At 42.2% G+C, this 21,735-nt stretch overlaps 1 protein-coding gene across 1 annotated transcript in view; it reads right to left on the reverse strand.

Moving 5' to 3' along the window:
- Positions 1 to 1,589: 1,589 nt before the first annotated feature.
- The window catches only part of LOC139758284 (leucine-rich repeat neuronal protein 1-like), a 46,624-nt gene continuing 26,478 nt past the window's right edge, over positions 1,590 to 21,735 (reverse strand). The window contains 3 exon segments of the mRNA XM_071679499.1: positions 1,590 to 3,029; positions 3,545 to 4,173; positions 4,175 to 5,945. Coding sequence (XP_071535600.1) covers positions 3,742 to 4,173; positions 4,175 to 5,851 — 2,109 coding nt within the window. The 5' untranslated portion in view covers positions 5,852 to 5,945 and the 3' untranslated portion in view covers positions 1,590 to 3,029; positions 3,545 to 3,741.

The raw sequence follows: 21,735 nt of genomic DNA on the forward strand, positions 1-21,735 counted from the left end.
TCGTAGAAGGCGACTAAAAGGGGAGGGAGCGGGGGGCTGGAAATCCTCCCCTCTCGTTTTTTTTTTTTTTTTTTTTTTAAATTTTTTAAATTTTCCAAAAGAAGGAACAGAGGGGGCCAGTTGAGGATATTCCAAAAAAGGCCCAGTCCTCTGTTCTTAGCGCTACCTCGCTAACGCGGGAAATGGCGAATAGTTTAAAAGAAAGAAGAAAAGATATATATATATATATATATATATATATATATATATATATATATATATATATATATATATAGGAAGATCCAACTACAACTTGGATCCTCATGCAATTTTGCCCATCTGTTTCACATGTCCCAAGCCTTGCTTCCACCTCTATCGGACTATTTTCTCCACTCATGTATATGCACCATCTCTTTCCGATATAGAAATTAAGGCAGAAAATCTTTTCAACATATGTTCGTTAAGATTTTTGAACCTGATATTTCGATACCATCAGATCAACTCTTAACTTCTCTTTCCTGATCTAAAAAGTTAAGGCCTACTTCAACCCAGGATTTTCTCATTCGGGACAACTTTGTGCTTGCCACTCTCTTCTATGATCCTTTAATTAGGGCAACCAACTGGCCACATACTTCTATGGAATCCACATTCCAATTCAAGGTTCCTCATTTTCTCACACTCTGACGTCCAGGAATAGAGAAGACAGATCTCCGAGTATTAGAGAGAGAGATTTGTGTCCTTCTGTGATTAGTATATTGAACCTTAAACTTAGATTAGCTGTCAATTCAGTAATTATACAGGCCATTTTTTCTCTTTTGTCTTCCACCCATAACAGTTTACAGCATACTGCCGTCCTCGTATGTTTTCATTATTTCCACAATTGAATTCGACATACAATCAATTCAAATTTCAGTTGAATCAAAACAGTATAATTCCAATAGCATGATCTTTCTCCTCCTCTCACACACACCACACAACTGTATTATATATAATATATATATATATATATATTATTATATAATATATATTAATTATCCTGGAGGATAGATACTTCCCACTATCCGCGGTCGTAGAGACTAAGGAGACGGCTGAATCCTCCCCTTCGTTTTTTTTTTTTTTTTTTAATTTTTATTCCAAAGGAACAAGGCCTGAGCATATTCAACTGGCCCTCCTCAGTTTGCGTTACCTCCAACCGGACAATGCGAAACAAATTTAAAAAACAGAAGAATACGACTATAATATATATAATATATATATATATATATTAATCCTGATAGTATAAATAATATATTCATATCCCTGGGGATAGGGGAGAAAGAATACTTCCCACGTATTCCCTGCGTGTCGTAGAAGGCGACTAAAAGGGGAGGGAGCGGGGGGCTGGAAATCCTCCCTTCTCATTGTATTTTTTTAATTTTCCAAAAGGAACAGAGAACGGGGCCAGGTAAGGATATTCCCTCAAAGGCCCATTCCTCTGTTCTTAACGCTACCTCGCTAACGCGGGAAATGGCAAATAGTTTAAAAAAAAAAAAATATATATATATATATATATATATATATATATATATATATATATATATATATATATATATATATATATATTATGTGTGTGTGTGTGTGTGTATTAGTGTCTTTCATATGTCATCAGCTTAGATATCATTCTAATTCTGTATTTCGTAATCACTATTTCTTTCCTTTTTCGTTAATATTCTCTTACTTCATTCATCACTTCGCCAGCACTCTGCTATTTCAATGATCATACTGAACACTAACCTAACGTAAAGCATTCTTTGTCCATCCATAGCTGTCACTTTCTTCAGTGCAGTACACATCCAGGCACCACTGTTATGAACCAGCCAGAAGCCATTATAAATGGCTTCGTTGTTCTTTTCCACACCAGCAAACAAATTTGGCACAAGGTGATAATCACCACACATAGATAACCCTTCTGCTGCTGCCACAGTCGGCAAGTTTCATGAAGGAGTTTAAAGTTCTCTACAATCAGTGGCGGCAAATCTTCGCTTAGGGTGAATAAGGTTGCTAAGGGACTGGTATTTCAACATATGGAAAGCACTTGAAACACTGTACATTTTCCATCATAGACTTTTACTGGATATATTCTTCCTTATAACTTAGAAATGTGAAGTTCATCGATACCATTTTAATGATTCCCCAGTGCTATCACTGCAAATTAGATATTACCCGGAGAAAACGGTGGTTAGACGTCTATCAGGAGCTATGTTGGGCAGTTCGTGAAGAATAGTGACCCAGATTCACATATGTTGATGACAGTAGTTCACCTGTAATGCATGATCTATACTGACCACCGAGTACACCTGGAGTTGGTCAACACTTTCACTCGTGAGTATGTTCATAAAGTCTGACCAGCAGTCCACAACTTCCTTTGACCACATGCAACACCTGGTGTTAATCAGCTCTTGATGGTGTCACAACAATCGCTCCTTATTGGTCCAGAACGTAACATGACCCTCGACAATACCTGAGGTTGATCAACACTACTCAGTTTAAGAAGACGAAAGTCAAAAATATTTTGCCCTCACAGCTACCTACAGCCAGCCACAGGCTACTGAAGACTGGTAGGCACTGGCGGACGCTTTTCATTACCTCACAGTGCCGCTCTGATCTCCCTCCTGACAATAGTTGGGAACTAGAACAACGACCTCGGGTATCTGCTGGGGTGTTTCTGGCACCCATTTAACAGCCACGTCTCCATAGCAAGGAATGAGATATCCACATGATTGTTGGGCCTTCCTGGTACCGCACATGTTGACTGAATATCCAGAGTAACATAACGGGCACCCACAATCTATGTCTCCACGGCAGCAAACAAGTTTCCGCTTTACAGTTGTGGTTCAGGAAAAAAAATTGTGAGGGAATAGCGGGTCCCAGGAGGGCGGGACTAGCCAGAGGAGAGCTGAGTCTCCTGTATGATGGGCATGGTCTCCACGTCGGCTGTGTACGGAAGTAGATCTGGAGACTCTAAGCCGGACTCCAAAATGCGAGACACTCCACCTCGTGTGCTGCTTCTTCTGTGGAAATAAAGCAGATGTCACTAGAACTGCAAATCACTTTTTTCCCGAACCTTTACAACCTAAGATTAGCTTTTATATTTTCTCATTTCATGCAAGACTGATAGGGGTAAAGTTATCATATACTGCAACCTAAAAGAGAATACGTGTTGTGTGTGTGTGTGTGTGTGTGTGTGTGTGTTTATACAACGCTTTCAGCTTTCGAGATTTTATGATGTTTATCATGTGGGGTTCACAAGACAGAGGGGAAAATATGGTTATACCCAACATGTATGTGAAGGATTCCTTTGCGTTTATTTGAATTTTAACATTGGAAAAATGATATTCAGAAAGAGATGTAGGGAGGAGCTGGACTTTTAAGGTATTAAATAACACCACTTCACCATCTTTTGTTGCATAAGGAACCGACATGTGTGGTTTACAAATATCTTAAGTGTTCGGGACAAACATTCACTGTTTATTACTATATTCAAAGAGAAATGTTTCTAGAACTTTTGATATGGAGCACAACTTACGGCTGAGGTGAGCAGGAACAATTTTCTAGAACGTTGGGTCGAGCAGGAGGGGTGGGCGTGCGTTTCGGACTGTTGTGGACTGAGTGTGCACGTTGGCGCGGCGGGGGCGTGAGTGGCCCAGGAGAGGAGGGGTCTGGGGCGCAGCAGGGGGGACGAGCTAGAAGGCTTGGGTGGAAGCCATCACCACCCTTTGACCGTCAGGAACCCGTCAGGAGGGGTCGGTATAGGTTGTTCAGCGGAATGATGGATCCCTCGTTGCCCTTGTCTGGTGTCTCGTACATCCTCTGGCGATACTTCCTGGAGGCGACAGACACGAGACACACCACTACCGTCATGACGAGGACAATGCCCATCACGGCAGCCACGGCCACGTTGGAAGTCCTAGAGATCCCTTGCATCATGAACTCTATATCTTGAGTGGTGACGTGGCAGCAGGAGATCTGCAGCCAGTAGCCCGTGTAGTCTTCGTTGCCAATACAGAAACGGTAATGGGATTCTGGTTTCAGGCGACTAATGGTGAAAGTCTTACGTGACGGACTGGCCATGCTAGATCTCTTCTCTCCCACTTCGGTGCCATTGGCATCAACCTCAGTGTAGACGATCTTGTATGATGAGAAGGCTCGACGCTCAGGTGCCATTCCAGACAAGCGTCACGAAGGTCGACGATACGCGTATTGGAAAGAGGTGAATGTCGATTCCAGTGACGTTGAGGGTTGTTGAACTGCGTGTTGTAGCAATAGAGTTTTCTGCGACGCATGTGTATGACCCTCCATCCGTAGGCTTCAAATGGTAGTAAACTAAAGTCCCTGGTGGGAAAAACCTCCTCCTAACCTCATTTAAAGAGGAATTCACCAAAGACCCATCTGGCAGGATCCAGTGTAATCTAGGTCGTGGGGATCCTAGAGCACGACATTCTAAAACTTGGCGCTCACCGACTTTGCCCAACACTGTTGGTGACTGAGTCAAGTTTAGCACCGTAGGAGCACATTGCTTTGGAAGTTTTGTTGTCACAAGATCTTTCAGGAGCTTGTGTGCTAAGCTGGGTGGGCTTTGGCATACCAAATGCTCCGGCTCACGAAGAACTAGACTGGCATTATCACCAAGACCTATCAGTTGCCTCAGCCATCGGACGTTACAGTCACATTTAAGTGGGTTTTCGTACAGTGATATCTCTACTCCTTCTGGTATATGTTGAACCATCTCTTTCTGTAAGCCCAGTAAGTTATTATTATGGAGCTGCAACTCCTTCAGAGAGTCCACATTCATGAACGACAGAGGATCAACGTAGGTTAACTTCTCATTATCATGTATTTGTATTGTTGAGATGTTAACTAGATTGTAAAAGGCTTTCGAGTCAATAATACTGAGTTCGGGCATTTGACATAAACTGATCTTGGTGACGCTGAGATGTGAGAAGTCTAAAGGTTTGATCTTGGTTAGTGGGTTCTGGTCCAGAGTGAGCGTTTCTAGTGCAGGTAGACTCTGGAATGCCGTTGTAGGTATTCTGTCCATTAGATTGTCCTCCATCGTCAGAACCTGAAGGCTAATCAAACCAGAAAAAGCACGTGGATCCACGGTTGAAATCCTATTACCTGCCAAGTGCAGTCTCTCGAGGGAACCCAGCGACCTAAACACCGACACAGGGATGTTGTGTATCCTGTTGTGGGCGAGATTAAGAACCACCAAACGACCCAGACCATGGAACCACTCCTCGTATAGTGACCCCACGAGGTTTTGTTCTAGATCGAGACTCAGCAGGTTTGTCAGATCAACCATAGCTTCGTCCTCGATGTAGTTGATCTTATTGTTAGAGAGAACTAGGTGTTCCAAGGCTTTGGGGCCCATCAGATTGTCATGGAAGATTGTCGATATGGCATTTTTGCCAACATTCAGATACACCAACCGTGACATATTTTGAAACATGCCTCCTCTCCCGATGGACTTGATTCTGTTGCCAGACAAATCCAGCTCTCGAAGGTCAGTGAGTTGTGAAATACTATCGAGAACATGATAGATCGAATTTCCCCTCACACTTAATACCTGAAGATCACTTGGTAATCTCTCCGGGAAAGTTTTCATGTTGGCAAACGAGCAGTCGAATGTGTTGAGCTCCTCGTGGAGATGGTTCGATCGAAAGACGCCACAGGAACAGCCCTCTAAGCAAGATGTGTTGTAGGAGTCAGCTCGGAGATCCCCTAAAGCTCTGCCCACCTCGACCGTCGTCCACAGCACCAGCGCCTCCAGCACCACAACAATAGAGGACTGGAGTCGTAACCTCCCAGTCGTCGCTGTCCCCTTCGTCGTCATGGTTACCTGCTGATATTACTGCGCTCACCATATGTGAAGGAAGTTTGCCCACCGTGCCCCTCAGGTTGGTAGTTATGTATCCAGGTCAAAGGCCCTGTAATTAAGAGGGTATTTTCACTTTACCTTCGTTTATGTAGTTCAAGACATTTCATTTCTTCAAAATGCCAACCTTCAAGTTCCCAGTCGACCATCATATCCGTATGACTTCCTTATTGTGTAATAACAGTACCTGTGAAGATATATACGAATACATTAGTGACAACCATCTTCTGGAAATGATAAAATTAATGAAAAATATCCAGAGAATTTATGTCAAAAACTGCACCAAGGAATAGCAACATTTATGATGAATAGCAACCAGAGGTTCGGCGATCGGTCAGTTCAGATTAGTTTTGGTACAAATTCAAATAAGAAAAGGTTGCTTCTTATCAAAATCTATTCATATCTAGAATGAATCAAAATATATTTCACTGTTAAGGAATTTAGGTTTCATGAGGGTGTAAACCTGTGAAAGACTTGGTTATGGCAGGGACTCGATATTGGCCCTTTTCTGCTCGCCTCACGTCTCCACCACCTGCTGACTACGGCCCACTCAGGAAGAGTGTGCGAACGCTGTTACCTTTGGTGGGAGATGAGCGTGTGGGAGGGAAAGGCTTGAAAGGGCTGGTATTTGTGTGTATGTTAGTGTGTGTCTAAGAATGTTCACCTGTGTGTGTGTGTGTGTGTGTGTGGGTTGTTCGTTTGGGACAGGGTGAGATTCTACATTTAAAAGATGATGATCGAAAGGAAAGTTAGGGCAAATATGGTAAACTTAAGAGCAGAAATATTATTCCTGAATGATGTATTTAGTGTTATATCAGGCATTGCTTTTTTTGTAAAATTATCTCTGAATGAAATAAGAGACTTCATGATAATCATAAAGAACATGAATAAAGAAATTAATGCTATTCATATTTCGCAAATTGTTACGATGATTTAGGGATTCACTTCTCATTGGCATTTGTGTGTAAGAAGCATTAATGACGACGTACACTGCAAGATTCTCCTAAACACTTGACAGTGTTTTTATTGCAAAGGAATTCGTAAGTTTTCGGCTGAAAGTGTGCATATAAGGACGCCTTGACACGTGAAATACGAAAACTGATTGTCCTCACCTGTGTAACGACTAATGAGGTCTCGTCCAGTCCCGCCGTCCCTAAGTGAGAAAGCTAGTCCTCAGTCTCTTCCCACCCAAGCAGGAGAGTTGGTCTCCCAGTCAATTCCCACCTCAGCAGGAGAACTGGTCGAGTCATACCCCATGGGGAGGGCTGTTTCCTTGGTCATATCATACACTAGCAAGTAGCTAGTCCCTCAATCGAATCCTCATCCAGCAGAAGTGCTGGCCAATGCCAGCGGACTAATACATGAACAGCAAGCTAGTGTTCCCCTAGTTTGCTGCCTTAGTAATGTCACATCATCACAGAGTTTGCTGCTTCAAGTAACTGACTTTCTGTTGCCCTGAAATGATACCCACCCAACACTGACTAACTCAACTCTAATGAACTTAAGAAGCCACTGCCCAATAAACGTCACTGATCCTCTTTTATGTCCCTACCCACTGTCAACAAGCCACTACCCAAGGAACAAAGCACAGAACCAACACATTATTTGCCTCAACTTGTTTTGTTTTCTTCAGCAGGTGGACTTATCCAGCCCCACCATGCTCTCTCTTGCCTCCTTGAATATACATCATCCCTTTTACCCGCCTCGCTGGGCTTTTCTGAGAGCTTCCCCTTCAGAGAAGACTTTTTCGACAACCCACGATCCAAGATTAAACAATCTGCTCTTATGCTCACTAATATGTTTCTTTCATTCCACTGTTATGTTTTCCCTCTCACTTTCTGTACTAGTTATAGTAATGAATCTAACATTCATTTCATTTTGTACAATTATTGACATACCATTTTCGTATTCCTGAAAGACATCTCTTCTCAGACGCACTTCTTGATTAACTCGGACCTCGAGAAGTTCTTCCATGTACACGTATGGCTCTGAATAATGATGTTACTCATATCGTTTATATATTGCAGAGGGGAATAGAAAACTAAAGGTGAGATAACAAAATTCGGAGAAGGAAAAGAAAAGCGAACGCATCGATGACATCTGGATGTCCAGCCCGAACAATAGAGGTTATGTTCATCACAACGAATAATATTGAAAATTTCCGTGGTTCTTATGCTGTCCCAGCGCCACCAAGGCATAAACCTTGTCAGCGCTCGCCAGAGGCCCTTTCTTAACACAAACCATGAACTTCAGTCTTTCCTGTCTCACTGAAGCAGCACTTTTGCTCTCAGGAGTAACAAGCTTTAACATATTTTCCACTTCGACTGGTTGTTCATGCACTTTCCGTCAGTTATCTCGCAACACTCTCGATATTTCCTACAGGAGTTATCTTTTAAGAAAATCATCTACCAGCTCCTTCCCTCTTTTCATGTCACATGTTTCCTTATCATTTATAGATAATGAATGTCCGTATCGTCCTCGTTTTCTAACAATCATTCACTGCATCTCCTTCAAAAACATTTTTTCTTTACTCAGTTTTCCATCGTGGCTTTCCGGTCAACAGTAGTCAGCTTATGTTCTCATAGGCTACTCATCTCTGTTACACACAGCCTCACTGGCTGACTCAGTCGTGTATCTTTCACTTCCTCCCTACACTTCTTAGACGTTTGACTTATTCGTTGATACAGAATACAGCAACAAAATCAGTTACTCCACTCATAAGTAAACCTTCTGAACTCCGAGATTTAATTTCTTTGCGTTAATTCGAGAAACATTGACCAGAAATAATGGTGAAAAGTGAGAGGGAAGAAAATGTAGTACGAACGTGAGCAAAAGTTTCATCAACGGTATCGTTATGATTTATAATGGTATCTTTATGGTTTACAATGGTATCGTTATGGTTTAAAATGGTATCGTTATGGTCTACAATGAGGAAACGTACTAACAAACCAGGTATTGTCAAAGAAAGACCATCAGTGTATCTGAAGTATAGGAAGATGAATACTTCAGCGATAACGCTTATCAGTTAATAAGAAATATGTGGCACATGAAAAACATCTTCGAGAATGATATTCTCATATGCAAATATTTCAGCTTCTTCTTTTTCCATTACAGAGTAGCAGTTCAACTCCATCTTCACCAGAATGTCCGGAGGTTGTAATTAGATCATAATGTGCTTTCCATTCATCCTTCCCTGTAGAGCATGTCATTGTAGCTTTCCTATAAAACATGGCGTCCCTTCATGCCTGTTTTCTGGACAGATGATGTACAGGAGGAAGTTGTGGGCTGGTAAAAGCTCATCACTTTCTCATCCTGTTTCCATCAGTGTAGATTAGGATCATAGCATATTATTACTATCCTTCTGCAGATATTCATATCAAAGACCATCAGATCTATGTACTCCGTCGTATATTTCCTCACAGCATCGCTCACTTGATTATCTCACATGTATTCACAATATTAGTTCCTCATCGTCCACGTCCACAGTGTTGCATAGGTCACTCAGAAGAGGTCTTGTTAGTGGAAGCTTGAGAAAATGGCAACCACTCATACTAGCTCAGAGTCTGTCCTGCGTCTGTCTAACTGATCTATTCACCTTAGACACTCGAGTACTATTAAGTCTGATCTCTTTGTCCACTCAGAGTCAAGAATGCACACATTCCCCTGACGATCACAATCGTTTTACTTGTATTAAATCCATTAATAAGGAGAGTGAATTCCATGAAGCTTCTTAAGCCAACAAGTGAGACGACTTATTTCTTATCGATAATATTATGTGCGTCTAGTTCTGCATCCGTAAATAACAAAACCTAGACACTTTTTGTTGTAAACAGTGAACAGCTAGGAGTCAAGACTGTTTTTGCAGCAGCCCAAGAAAAAAAAGCCATATACATTCTCTGGAGACGCCTCTACGAGTCACATTTCGTTATAACTAATATTGACCATTAATCACTTATAACTCATACGACCATCTTGATCAACCACTCTATGACCAAGAGTGATGATTTTCCATAATCAGTTATAAGTGTAGTGACGAAAATCTTAATATCCCAGCTTTCATCGTTACCTGATACTATAGAAGGACTTCACAGTAACCATTTAGTAACCCTAGATGCGGTCGTGTCCCTGGAGCAGCTGCCCACATCCACTCTCCTCAGAATTATACCAGGAGACCAACCCGGCCGATCTCGCATGATGTAAAGGCGCCATAAGTGACCCTCGCAGCAGGGAATGGAAGCGACTGGAGGACCTGGGATGGAGCCAGAGGGAGGAGAAAGGAGGAGGAGGAGGGGCAGGAAGAAGAAGAGGAGGAGGAGGGAAGGTTGAAAGTGGCCATCTACGCCAGTCATCCTCCTGCCCCTCATCCACCCTTGTGGCCACGCTTATGGGCTTTGATGATTCTGGCGAGGGTCTCCGTATAAGATGAGAGGTAATACTATCCGGTAGCTGCGAGGGCTAGCTGGGAGAAGAGAATGGCGATGGAGTGGAGAAGAAAATACACACAAAAAAAGTAGAAATATATCGAAATGAATAGATCAAGAGATAAACAGGCACCCTTAAAAACAGGGAGAGACAGGGAACACGGGACTGAAAGAGAGAGCAAGATGGAGAGCCCATGTCCGTGCTGGCTGGATATGTATATGTAATGAGGTGAGTGGATGGGAGCCAGAGTCGAAGGGAATTATTGTCCCTGGCAAGTTCACGGTCCTTGTCGTCTTTCCGTTGTGCATCCTCTCCCCTCAGTACACTAGTTCCCAGCAACCATAAACAATTTGATATGAACATCATGTATATCTCGACTATAGAGACTCATTTCATTTATGGCAAATTTAGTTTATTGTTCACATTACTGTGTACGTACATGTGCCGTCAATGCCAAACCTTAACTCAAAATTTCTGGGAACATTACTTTGCTTAGATTTTTATATACTACATTTACATCATTAAACTTCAAATAGTTAAAGTAGAAACCAGTTATGAGGTTATACTGTGGCATCTTAAGGTATTGTTTAATCAGTATAAGCAATTCCTAACACAAACAACACGTGTTTGTTATCGTCTCTATCTCGTTTATCCAGACTGCGTTTCCGTTCACTAGATCTGTGGTTTCCTTGGCAGCTATTCCGTCATCAAATTCAAGTGAAGTATTTTGGTACATGATTCATCAACAACTTCCTCCATACGACTGTAGCTCCTTACTATACGTCCTCAGAGATTCGTATATGCTGGCTCGCTTGTACTCTCTCCTCACTTTCTTCTAGGAAATAAACATTTCAAATGCTGGAAAGAAAAATGGAAGTTCAGTTTTCTCTGGAAACCATATTACCACAATCAAATCGTTATTAAACAGAGATATAAACCACAAGCAGCTCAGGTGTAGCGATGCAGAGTCGGTTATCCTGGAACTGTGTATTGTGGAACATTCAAGTGTGTATGAGTTATCAGCCTCTGGAATTTGCCAGGGTCTGAAGATCAACAATGTTTGGATCTCAGCAGCAGAGAGAGACGGCAACGCATGAATCATAACAACGTACGGAACTCAGGGATCTCAAACCTCTCAGCTTCTCAGTAGCTTCTAGAACTCTGAAATATCTGAGACCCATAGTGTTTAGGACTCACCAGCGCCTGGAAGTCTGAAGCATATTGATCTCAGCTTCCTCTGGAACTCAGCAGTGTCTAAAACACTACTGCAACATGTGAGGCCACCAGCAGTATTTGGAGGATCAGACAGTTTGGCAGCTGATCAAGAGCCTTGTGTAAACTTTGGTCAACCGTTAGAGGGTTCATCATGGATTTGTCTCATTACCTAAATCTTCTTACACCAAAACAGACATTCTGAAAGTAGCATTTATGAGCGGTGTGCAGTTCCCGTTTAGTGCCTGTAAATCTTCAGCTTGTGTAATCATAATAGAAAGTATAACAAAAAGATATAAAGATATACCCTCTCTCTCTCTCTCTCTCTCTCTCTCTCTCTCTCTCTCTCTCTCTCTCTCTCTCTCTCTCTCTCTCTCTCTCTCTCTCTCTCAAGGTAGTAGATGGTATGCAGTCACCAACCAAGGAGGTATGATCCCATTACAGACTTTTCATGGATCAAAGTAGACACATGATCTTTCATTAAATGATGGGCTGTTTCTTATGAAGGAATTCCGTGTGATGTTTTCTGCTGTAGAGTTTTGTTCTTCATCTTAGTATACTGAACAATCCCTATGATAACTATTCACATCCCGCCTTGGATCAGGTATTTACTATGCCTTGTTTATACATCATTCCTTACGTTTCTCGTCCTTCTACTCTCTTATAACTTTCTGCTTCTTTCATTTTAGAATTTCTTTTCACTTTTGCCTCAGATTTCTTAATTTACAATCTTCATTGTACAAAGGTTGCAGTTTTTCAGCGAGAATTTATTTACAACAGCTTCTATTCTAGATTTTTGCAGCGATATATGTTTACGCGTATTTGAGATCTCATAACTTTTGTATTTCTAACAATTCCAAATGTTCAGATAATTTGATGTCTGTATGACAATGCTTCTTCCTCTTGCAGCAGAGATCCTCTGCTCTCTGCTTGAGGAGAGATGGGAGGGACGACCAAAAATGATGGAGTGAGGCTGTTTGGTCGAACCTTGGTGGTCGACCCAGAATACCATCGAGACTCGTAAAGCTTTATTACCGTGAGAGGTCCGGCCCCTTAATGACACTGGCGGAGAGTTCCTCACTCGCCTCCTCACTTGACTCCTGCGTTGTGGTCTCTCTCGCTGGGGAGCAATAACGTCAGGTCACGACACTTGGCACCGCACTGGAGAATGGTTCTGTTTAAACCTCTTTCCTCCAGATTTTAAGTTATTCTATTTCCTTTTCACTGAATATTCTTTCAATTTACTAAACATGTCCATCAAATTAGTCAAGAATACTTAGAAGCAAAATAGGTTCATTGGTTAATCAACTTGTCATAGTTCAGTCACACAAACACTAAAACTGAACATAATTTATTCATCCGTAAGCAAATGTTGGACGAGGTAGTACCATGTAGGCACAGGTTAGCTTTGATACACAGACATCCATAATACACTTCTCTCTTAATGTTTGTATGTCACTGAGTTTCATGAGTACCGACCGCTTGCACATGGTCAAGCCAAGATCTTATCTGTGCAGCTAAATATACATCATAAAGACTTCGTACCTTTCTTGGACAAGACTCCCATCCCTTAAACCCAAGCCCCAAGCACAAATTCTCTCCCCTCCCACATAAACCACTTCAAGCTTGACAATAGTGACAATATTGTGTCTCGTCATTCATAATGTAAGTTGTAGATGTAGCAATCACAAATGATATATTCATAATGAGATAAAGCTAATACTAGAGCAGCTTAGTATCGATAAACTGTTAACGTTAACAAAACCTAAGTTCATTTGCATCAGGTCAATAGAGCTGTGAAATCACAAAGGCTCGCCAACGGAGTTTCACCCACCTCAGTTATGATGGGGTGACCTTCAATCTAACCCAATAGGGTTAAGTCGGAGACCAGTAGACTATCACACTCATGGCTCGTACAGGCTTCCTCAGTGATCCTACCTTTGTGATGGAGGGTTTTGAATTATTTTGTAATATGAAGCTGATGAACTTAATAATTTCGTTATCATATTTTGTGGTCATTTTCATAAGTGAGTGGTAAGCATGAATAATCAGCTATCGTTTCTATGATAGCTAATTTGACGAATATATTACCCTCCTTTATCCGTCCAGTCCGAGTGCTATTCAGATGAGGCATCATTTTCATGATCATCACTCAATGATTTAACCAAAAGCTTGGCGGTGGTTGTGGTTAGATAACACCAGCGCGACGGAAGTCCTGCCACGCCCAGGATTTGAAATCTGGTGGGCCTGTACGTGGATCCTGGTGTGTGAGTGTGTGCAACATCCCCATGCTGATCACGCGACATCGTTCCAACATCAAACAGCATCATCAGGGCATCGAACTAACACTAACCAGTATCGCTCGGCATCATCGGCATCATAACTCATGACCTCCAGTTCATTGTAACATCACACAGCAGCATTACAAAGCCTCAAGGAATTGCTTCAGTACCACTCTCAGCATTGCACAGCATTATGCAACTTCACTTCAGCAACGCACCAGAGTCAGTCAGCATCGCAAAGCATCATCCAGGGCCACTTAAGCAACCTTCCATTCTCGTCTGTGCATAACAGAGCACCACACAGCATATCACCAGCACCACACATCACAACAGTACCTCACAGCATATCACCAGCACCACACATCACACCAGCACCTCACATTACTCCAGCACTACACATCACTCTAGCTAGCATCCACATCATCACCTCAGCACCAGCCATCGCCCTAGTGATGCAGGAGTACTACTGCATTATCAACTAAGCACAAGAGAGAGAAATTTCTTCTCAGCTGCTGATGAAGCGGTCTCTCTCACCCGTTCCAGAGATTACTGCGCAGATCTTCTTATTCCCTGCCAGATCCTGAGGGATTGGCCAGAGGTCAGGCTTCTTAAAGATCTCTTTTTGTCGGGGAGATTTCCGGGAAATTCGACGCCTTTGGACATCATGATATGCTGAAGGGGAGATGAAATGATGCAGCAATGTATTGTTCGTGCACTTGGCAGTACAGTTGCCCACCGGTCGTCATACTGTGAGGTGGTTTGATCGAGTAAGTAATGAAAGTGTAAGAGAGATGTGTGCACCGCACTAATGACTATTCGACCTTGAAAGCCGAGCACAAGTACACCATCCCTTCACAAAGACTCCAGATAGAATACATATATTTGAGGTGCGTCACAAGACCAAAGACGGATATTAACCGTCATCTGTCTGGTCTGAGCAGCAGATCCTGCTATGGTGACCTGATGAAATCCAACATCCATCCCTCCTCATGACAGGAGGCTAACCCGGCCACACACTCTGGCAAGGCAAGATCAGATGATCCCCTGTGAAATGTGCCGTTAAGCAGGTTGATCTATTGGCCTTTGGCTATTTACAGTACTATTTTGTTTGAAATATTTCGCTGCCGACGAGCCATGAGACAGCCAGTCTTCACGGCAGAATCTATGCCGCGACGGCACTGCTGCAGTGGGCGGACGCTGGAGCCGTGGGGATAATTGCTTTTCAGGCGCTGCATGCGAGAACCTCCAGTGCCACAGGACGCTTAATGGTGTTCCGAATCTCATTATCCTAGAGCACCTACCACACAATCATTCGTCTTACGTGAGCAACTATGTATGCACAAACACACATACACCATACATACTATATATATATATATATATATATATATATATATATATATATAGTGTGTGTGTGTGTGTGTGTGTGTGTGTGTGTGTGTGTGTTTCTGTGTCTGTGTGTGTGAGTAATGTCACATAATGAACTCCAACCGAAATCATTCGAACCTCGTATCATTTGCGTGGTAGCTGGGTACACTAACCACTCAGTACTATCCTCATAACAGGGAAATGTCTATTCGATTACTAGTAATCGAGGTTCGAAACCTCGCTGCTGGAAGGCATAACGTCATATATGAAAACGCGCGTTCAGATGCACTATATATATATATATATATATATATATATATATATATATATATATATATATATATATATATATATATTTTTTTTTTTTTTTTTTTTATACTTTGTCGCTGTCTCCCGCGTTTGCGAGGTAGCGCAAGGAAAATATATATATATATATATATTTCCACACGTCTCTCTTACCCTTACGTTACTCACTCGATCAAACCACCTCACACCACACATTGTCCTCAAACATCTCATTTCCAGCACATCCACCCTCCTGCGCACAACTCTATCCATAGCCCACGCCTCGCAACCATACAACATTGTTGGAACCACTATTCCTTCAAACATACCCATTTTTGCTTTCCGAGATAATGTTCTCGACTTCCACACATTCTTCAAGGCTCCCAGGATTTTTGCCCCCTCCCCCACCCTATGATTCACTTCCGCTTCCATGGTTCCATCCGCTGCCAGATCCACTCCCAGATATCTAAAACACTTTACTTCCTCCAGTTTTTCTCCATTCAAACTTACCTCCCAATTGACTTGACCCTCAACCCTACTGTACCTAATAACCTTGCTCTTATTCACATTTACTCTTAACTTTCTTCTTTCACACACTTTACCAAACTCAGTCACCAGCTTCTGCAGTTTCTCACATGAATCAGCCACCAGCGCTGTATCATCAGCGAACAACAACTGACTCACTTCCCAAGCTCTCTCATCCCCAACAGACTGCATACTTGCCCCTCTTTCCAAAACTCTTGCATTTACCTCCCTAACAACCCCATCCATAAACAAATCAAACAACCATGGAGACATCACACACCCCTGCCGCAAACCTACATTCACTGAGAACCAATCACTTTCCTCTCTTCCTACACGTACACATGCCTTACATCCTCGATAAAAACTTTTCACTGCTTCTAACAACTTGCCTCCCACACCATATATTATTAGTACCTTCCACAGAGCATCTCTGTCAACTCTATCATATGCCTTCTCCAGATCCATAAATGCTACATACAAATCCATTTGCTTTTCTAAGTATTTCTCACATACATTCTTCAAAGCAAACACCTGATCCACACCTGATATATATATATATATATATATATATATATATATATATATATATATATATATATATATATATATATATATATATATTTTTTCTTTCAAACTATTCGCCATTTCCCGCATCAGCAAGGTAGCGTTAAGAACAGAGGACTGGGCCTCTGAGGGAACATCCTCACCTGGCCCCCTTCTCTGTTCCTTCTTTTGGAAAATTAAAAAAAAAAAACAAGAGGGGAGGATTTCCAGCCCCCCGCTCCTCCCTCTTTTAGTCGCCTTCTACGACACGCAGGGAATACGTGGGAAGTATTCTTTCTCCCCTATCCCCAGGGATTATATATATATATATATATATATATATATATATATATATATATATATATATATATATATATATATATATATATATACATATATATATATATATATATATATATATATATATATATATATATATATATATATATATATATATATATTCTTTCATCAGTATTAATGATAGCAAATAACTCCACACAAGCTTTGCTATGAATGAGGACGGTCAAATGCCAGCAAGTCTCGGCACAAGTAATAACATCAATAATAAACTGTATTACATGTCTCCAGCAATCGAAATCGTCTGCGACGCGTCTCTCCCTTGGACACTGCCTCACCATCACCATTAATCCCAGATCCGAAACTACCCCTAAAACTCCACACCGGAGACACATTTTACTTATAACTTTTGACGAGACGCCGCACCCAGGCTGGCGGTTGGGGGGGACATGTTGACATTATCTGGGGGAGAAATCTGCGAGAATGGTCCCTTACGTTTGATTATACCAGAAGCAATAGTGAGGGACAGAAAGGGAGAGTGGGGATGACTGACTTCCAGAAGACGGATCGACGTACAGACAGTCCATACTTATGATAACTTTCCCTATCCTACTTTTATACTATCACTCCATCTCTTGGGAACTTTTAGCAATACATTTTTCGTTGTACTTCCTCCCATGAGAAATGTCTCTCATTTTGTTACACTTCTTGCTTTAAGCATCTACATCTCTTATTATTTCCTTCGTCCTCCACAAAATACTGGACTTCGGTGTTTGTCAATCAAGTGATCTCTTAAAGTCACTTGTTCTGTTTTCCCAACTTCTTACATTCAGTCTGACAGTCTGCCTCACTTCCTCCAGTCTGCTAATCGTACTAAACCTCCTCACTTCATCCGTCTTATCTTCTCAATCGCTTTGATTCCGTCATCAAGGGTTTGTTACCTTGGCTTCGTCCACAAAGGCTCTGTTAGTCTGGCATCACCCGCAGTGGCTCTGTTAGCTTATGCCCCTCCACATTCCTCTCCGCAACGGCCCTGTTAACTTCTGTCTGTACTCAAGAGATCTGTTAGTTTACGTCAGTCCACAAGGGGCTCTCTTAGTTTATGTCCTCCACATAGGCTCTCTCAGTTCGACTCCCTGTCCCTCATCCACCAACAATGGCTCCTTGTGTATGCCCCTTTCCAAAAGGACTCACCATGATGCCGGCTAACACACTGGTGTCTCACCAGCATACAATATTACTCCTTAACACATTCTGCTACACAGCTAAAGCCCTATAGTCATCATCAACACTTTGCAATAATCCCGAGAAGCTGTAATAATCTGCAATGCCCTCGATAATCTCGAGAGTCTACGATAATTCCTTCTAGGCCACAGTAATCTCATTACACTTCAGCAATTACAACACATTACAGTAATCCTCTAAATGCTGTAATAACTCTCAACCGACTAAAGTAATCCCAAGCTTGTTACGGTGCGACCCAAGCACACTATTATAATCCCCAGGCAATCTGCAGTAATTCCCCGCTGACAGCTGCTATAACGGTTGACCCACTATTGTAGCTGCCATAAACTGCCGACACAATGTAGAGGTTACAAAACCGTCGGCACATTGTAAAAGTTGTTCTGACCTTCACCTCGCAATAGTCAATACTAGAACTGTTGAGACTCTATAGAGGCTGCTATAAACATCGACACACAATAGAAACCGCTATAACCATCGACACGTAGTAGAAGCCTCGAAACTATACAAATCACATTAGTAATAATCGTGACACGACAATTAACACGTTGCATATAGTTCACTGAACAATTATGATTCTAACAATTTATAATGAACGTTGTATACTTCACCACTTCCCTTATGACAGCAATGTCCATATGCACTACAAAACCTTCATTACACTACAGTAACCCCGGCGTGTTACAATGGTCCCAACAGGTGACAGTAATTCAAACAGAGTACAGTAACCCTAACAAACTACTGTAATCTCAATTCACTACAGTGATTCAATTAGGCTACGATGAGCACAACGGGCTACAGTTGTTTGTATCAGGCTACATTAACCATAACGGAATACAACGGTCCCATCATACAACAATCGCTTCACCAGACTACTGTAATTCCATCAGGCTACAATAATCTCATCAGGTTACAGTAACCCCATCAGACTATAACAATCCTATTAGGATACAAAGGTACCACTGTGCTACGTTACAGTGGTACAAGGAATTCACAATATTCACCGATATGTTACAGTATTCCCCATAACGCTGTAACACTTCCTCCACGTTACAAATATACCAACCCACTCTAGTGATTCCCAACACGAAAAAAATGATAACATGATCCTCCCCACCATACCAAGATCCTCATTAACGCACCATGAACCTTCCCAACACACCATGATTCTCGACAAGACACCATGAACCTATACAACTCACCATGAACCTATAGAACTCATCATAATCGTCCCCAACATGTCAAGATCCTCTCCAACATACCATGATCCTCCCCAGCACGCCATCATTCTCCCCAACATGCCAAGATCCTCCCCAACATACCATGATCCTGACCAGCACTCCATATCCTCCCCCACACCGCGATCCTCTTCAACTCACCATAATCCTCTACTCCTTACATGATTCTACCAACAAATATCCACCATGTTATGTCATCTGCGTCTAGAAAATTCCCTCCTTCATGCCCCATCTTTGTCGGACCTGACCTGACCTGACCTGACCCACTACCACTCTAGCCTACCTAACTGGATCTTTTTGTTCCAACACAATAACGTCTTCCTTCTCCCACCAGCTGGAGCTTGCTTCCTTGCCTCAGGTAATGTCTCTCCAGCGTGTTAAGCCGCGGGGTCACCTCACCCTCGTAGTAAAAACATTTCTTACCAGCATCTGGAGCCACATGGTGGTGTTTCCTCTCAGAATTCGCATCTAAGTTAGTATGATCTCCCCAACTAGATTATCTTTCTCACCGCTCCGAACCACAAATCTTTTCTCCTTTATCTGCTTCTCCCTATCCACTCTGAGCCATAAAGCCTTTCTTATCTCCCCAGTTGAACCTTTGTTTTTCTTTTTACCCTATAAGACGCGATGGTCTTACCTCGCTGGCAACGTTAATTTGTTCCCAGGTCCCCCAGCTCAGAGCAATCTCTCCTGCTCTGGAGCGCTTACACTTTTCTGGCACCCCAATACATCTCAACTCCTCAAGACAACCCAGTAACCCGAGACAACCCAGCTCCGCAAGACAACCTACCCCTCAAGACAACTCAGTCTCCTAAGGATGACCCAAATCCGAGAGACAACCTAGACTAGCGAGACAAACCAGCTCTCTGAAGCAAACTAGAACAACGAAACGACCATTTCCTCCGAGACGACCCACCTCCCAGAGGCTACCCGGCTTCCCATAGCGACCCATCTCCCCAAAACGACCCACCTCCTCAAGGCGACCTAACTTCCCTAAACGAGCTAGTTCCCTGTAACGACCCAGCTCCTTGAAACAACATATAATGACATAAGAAAAACCATTAAAGGGTCTTGGCCCCCATAAGGCTTATGGTGTTGATGACTTTTCTACATATATAATGTGTAGATAGATGTGAGTAGATGTGTAGATAGATGTGTGTAGATGTGTAGATAGATGTGCGTAGATGCGTTGATAGATGTGTGTAGATGCGTTGATAGATGTGTGTAGATGTGCAGATAGATGTGTGTAGATGCGTTGATAGATGTGTGTAGATGTGTAGATATGCTTGACAAACCACGTGACATATTGGTCAAGATGTTGGTCAAGAATGTGTATGGTTGAGGAGGTGGAGATGGAAAGTGTTATATCCAGTTCAACTGCGGTGATCTACAGACTGGTGTCTCTGGCGAGTGCAGTCTGTAGGGTGCTGGAAATGATAATCAGGAAGATGGTTGACTGCTTGCTGTGGAGAACATGGGTGAGCGAAAGACAACATGGATTCAGGGGAATATAATGAGCTACAAACTTCTTGTACTTCTATGAGAGACAGAGAGTGAGCTCCGTTTTTGACGAAGTAGATGGGTATGTGGATTGAGTATTTGGACTGGCATAAAGGAGGCTGATTGAGTAGCTAGACCTTTAGCCAGGAATAAAGTGTAAGCACAGTTATCCAGCCAAACATCAGAACTGCACTGAATGACGTATATTAAGAAATATTCAGTGAACCGATCACTTCCTGTATTGGGCTAAATCTTGAATATGCTTCTCCCTTCTATTCACCAAGTTAAAGAAGCACGAATAACTAATAGATAAGATCCAAAGAAGCGCAGATGAAAACAGTAATAGCCTAAAGAAAACTGAGTCACAGTGAGACGTTAGAGGCAATAAATTTGTCTTATTCGACTTATAGAATAACCTACTTATGGAATAATCTATCATCAGATATTGTCAAAGCGAAGACCTTTAGTATGTTTAAAACACGACGAGACAAATACTTGATGATATAGTTATCAATGAATAACAGACTCACAGTTCTTGATGATCCTACCCGAGACTGACAATAAGATACCCATGTATTTATTCCTTCTTCCCGAAGTAGTCGGCGGCTGTGCTTGAAACGTTTTTTCTTCATTCTTCTCTTTGTAATGTGCATGTCAGTACATTTTCTCCTTACTAGAATGCTTTCCTTCAAACGTTACCTGAAAGCTGTTGTACCTGAGGGAGTGGTGGGTAGGAATGTGCCTTTTGCTTTACTATCCTGTCTTCATCTGTACAGAGCAGGACTTTACGATGTCATAACTATCCTTCTTCATAAACCATCTGGTCTAGTTTTGTCTCCCTTTTGCTCTACCTCCCCTTCCTTCATCTTCCCTCTCTCCTCCTCACGGACATACCCTCTCTACCATTCATGGACTTTCTGTCCTCCCC

This window comes from Panulirus ornatus, chromosome 30, assembly GCF_036320965.1.
Source record: "Panulirus ornatus isolate Po-2019 chromosome 30, ASM3632096v1, whole genome shotgun sequence".
NCBI lineage: Eukaryota > Metazoa > Arthropoda > Malacostraca > Decapoda > Palinuridae > Panulirus > Panulirus ornatus.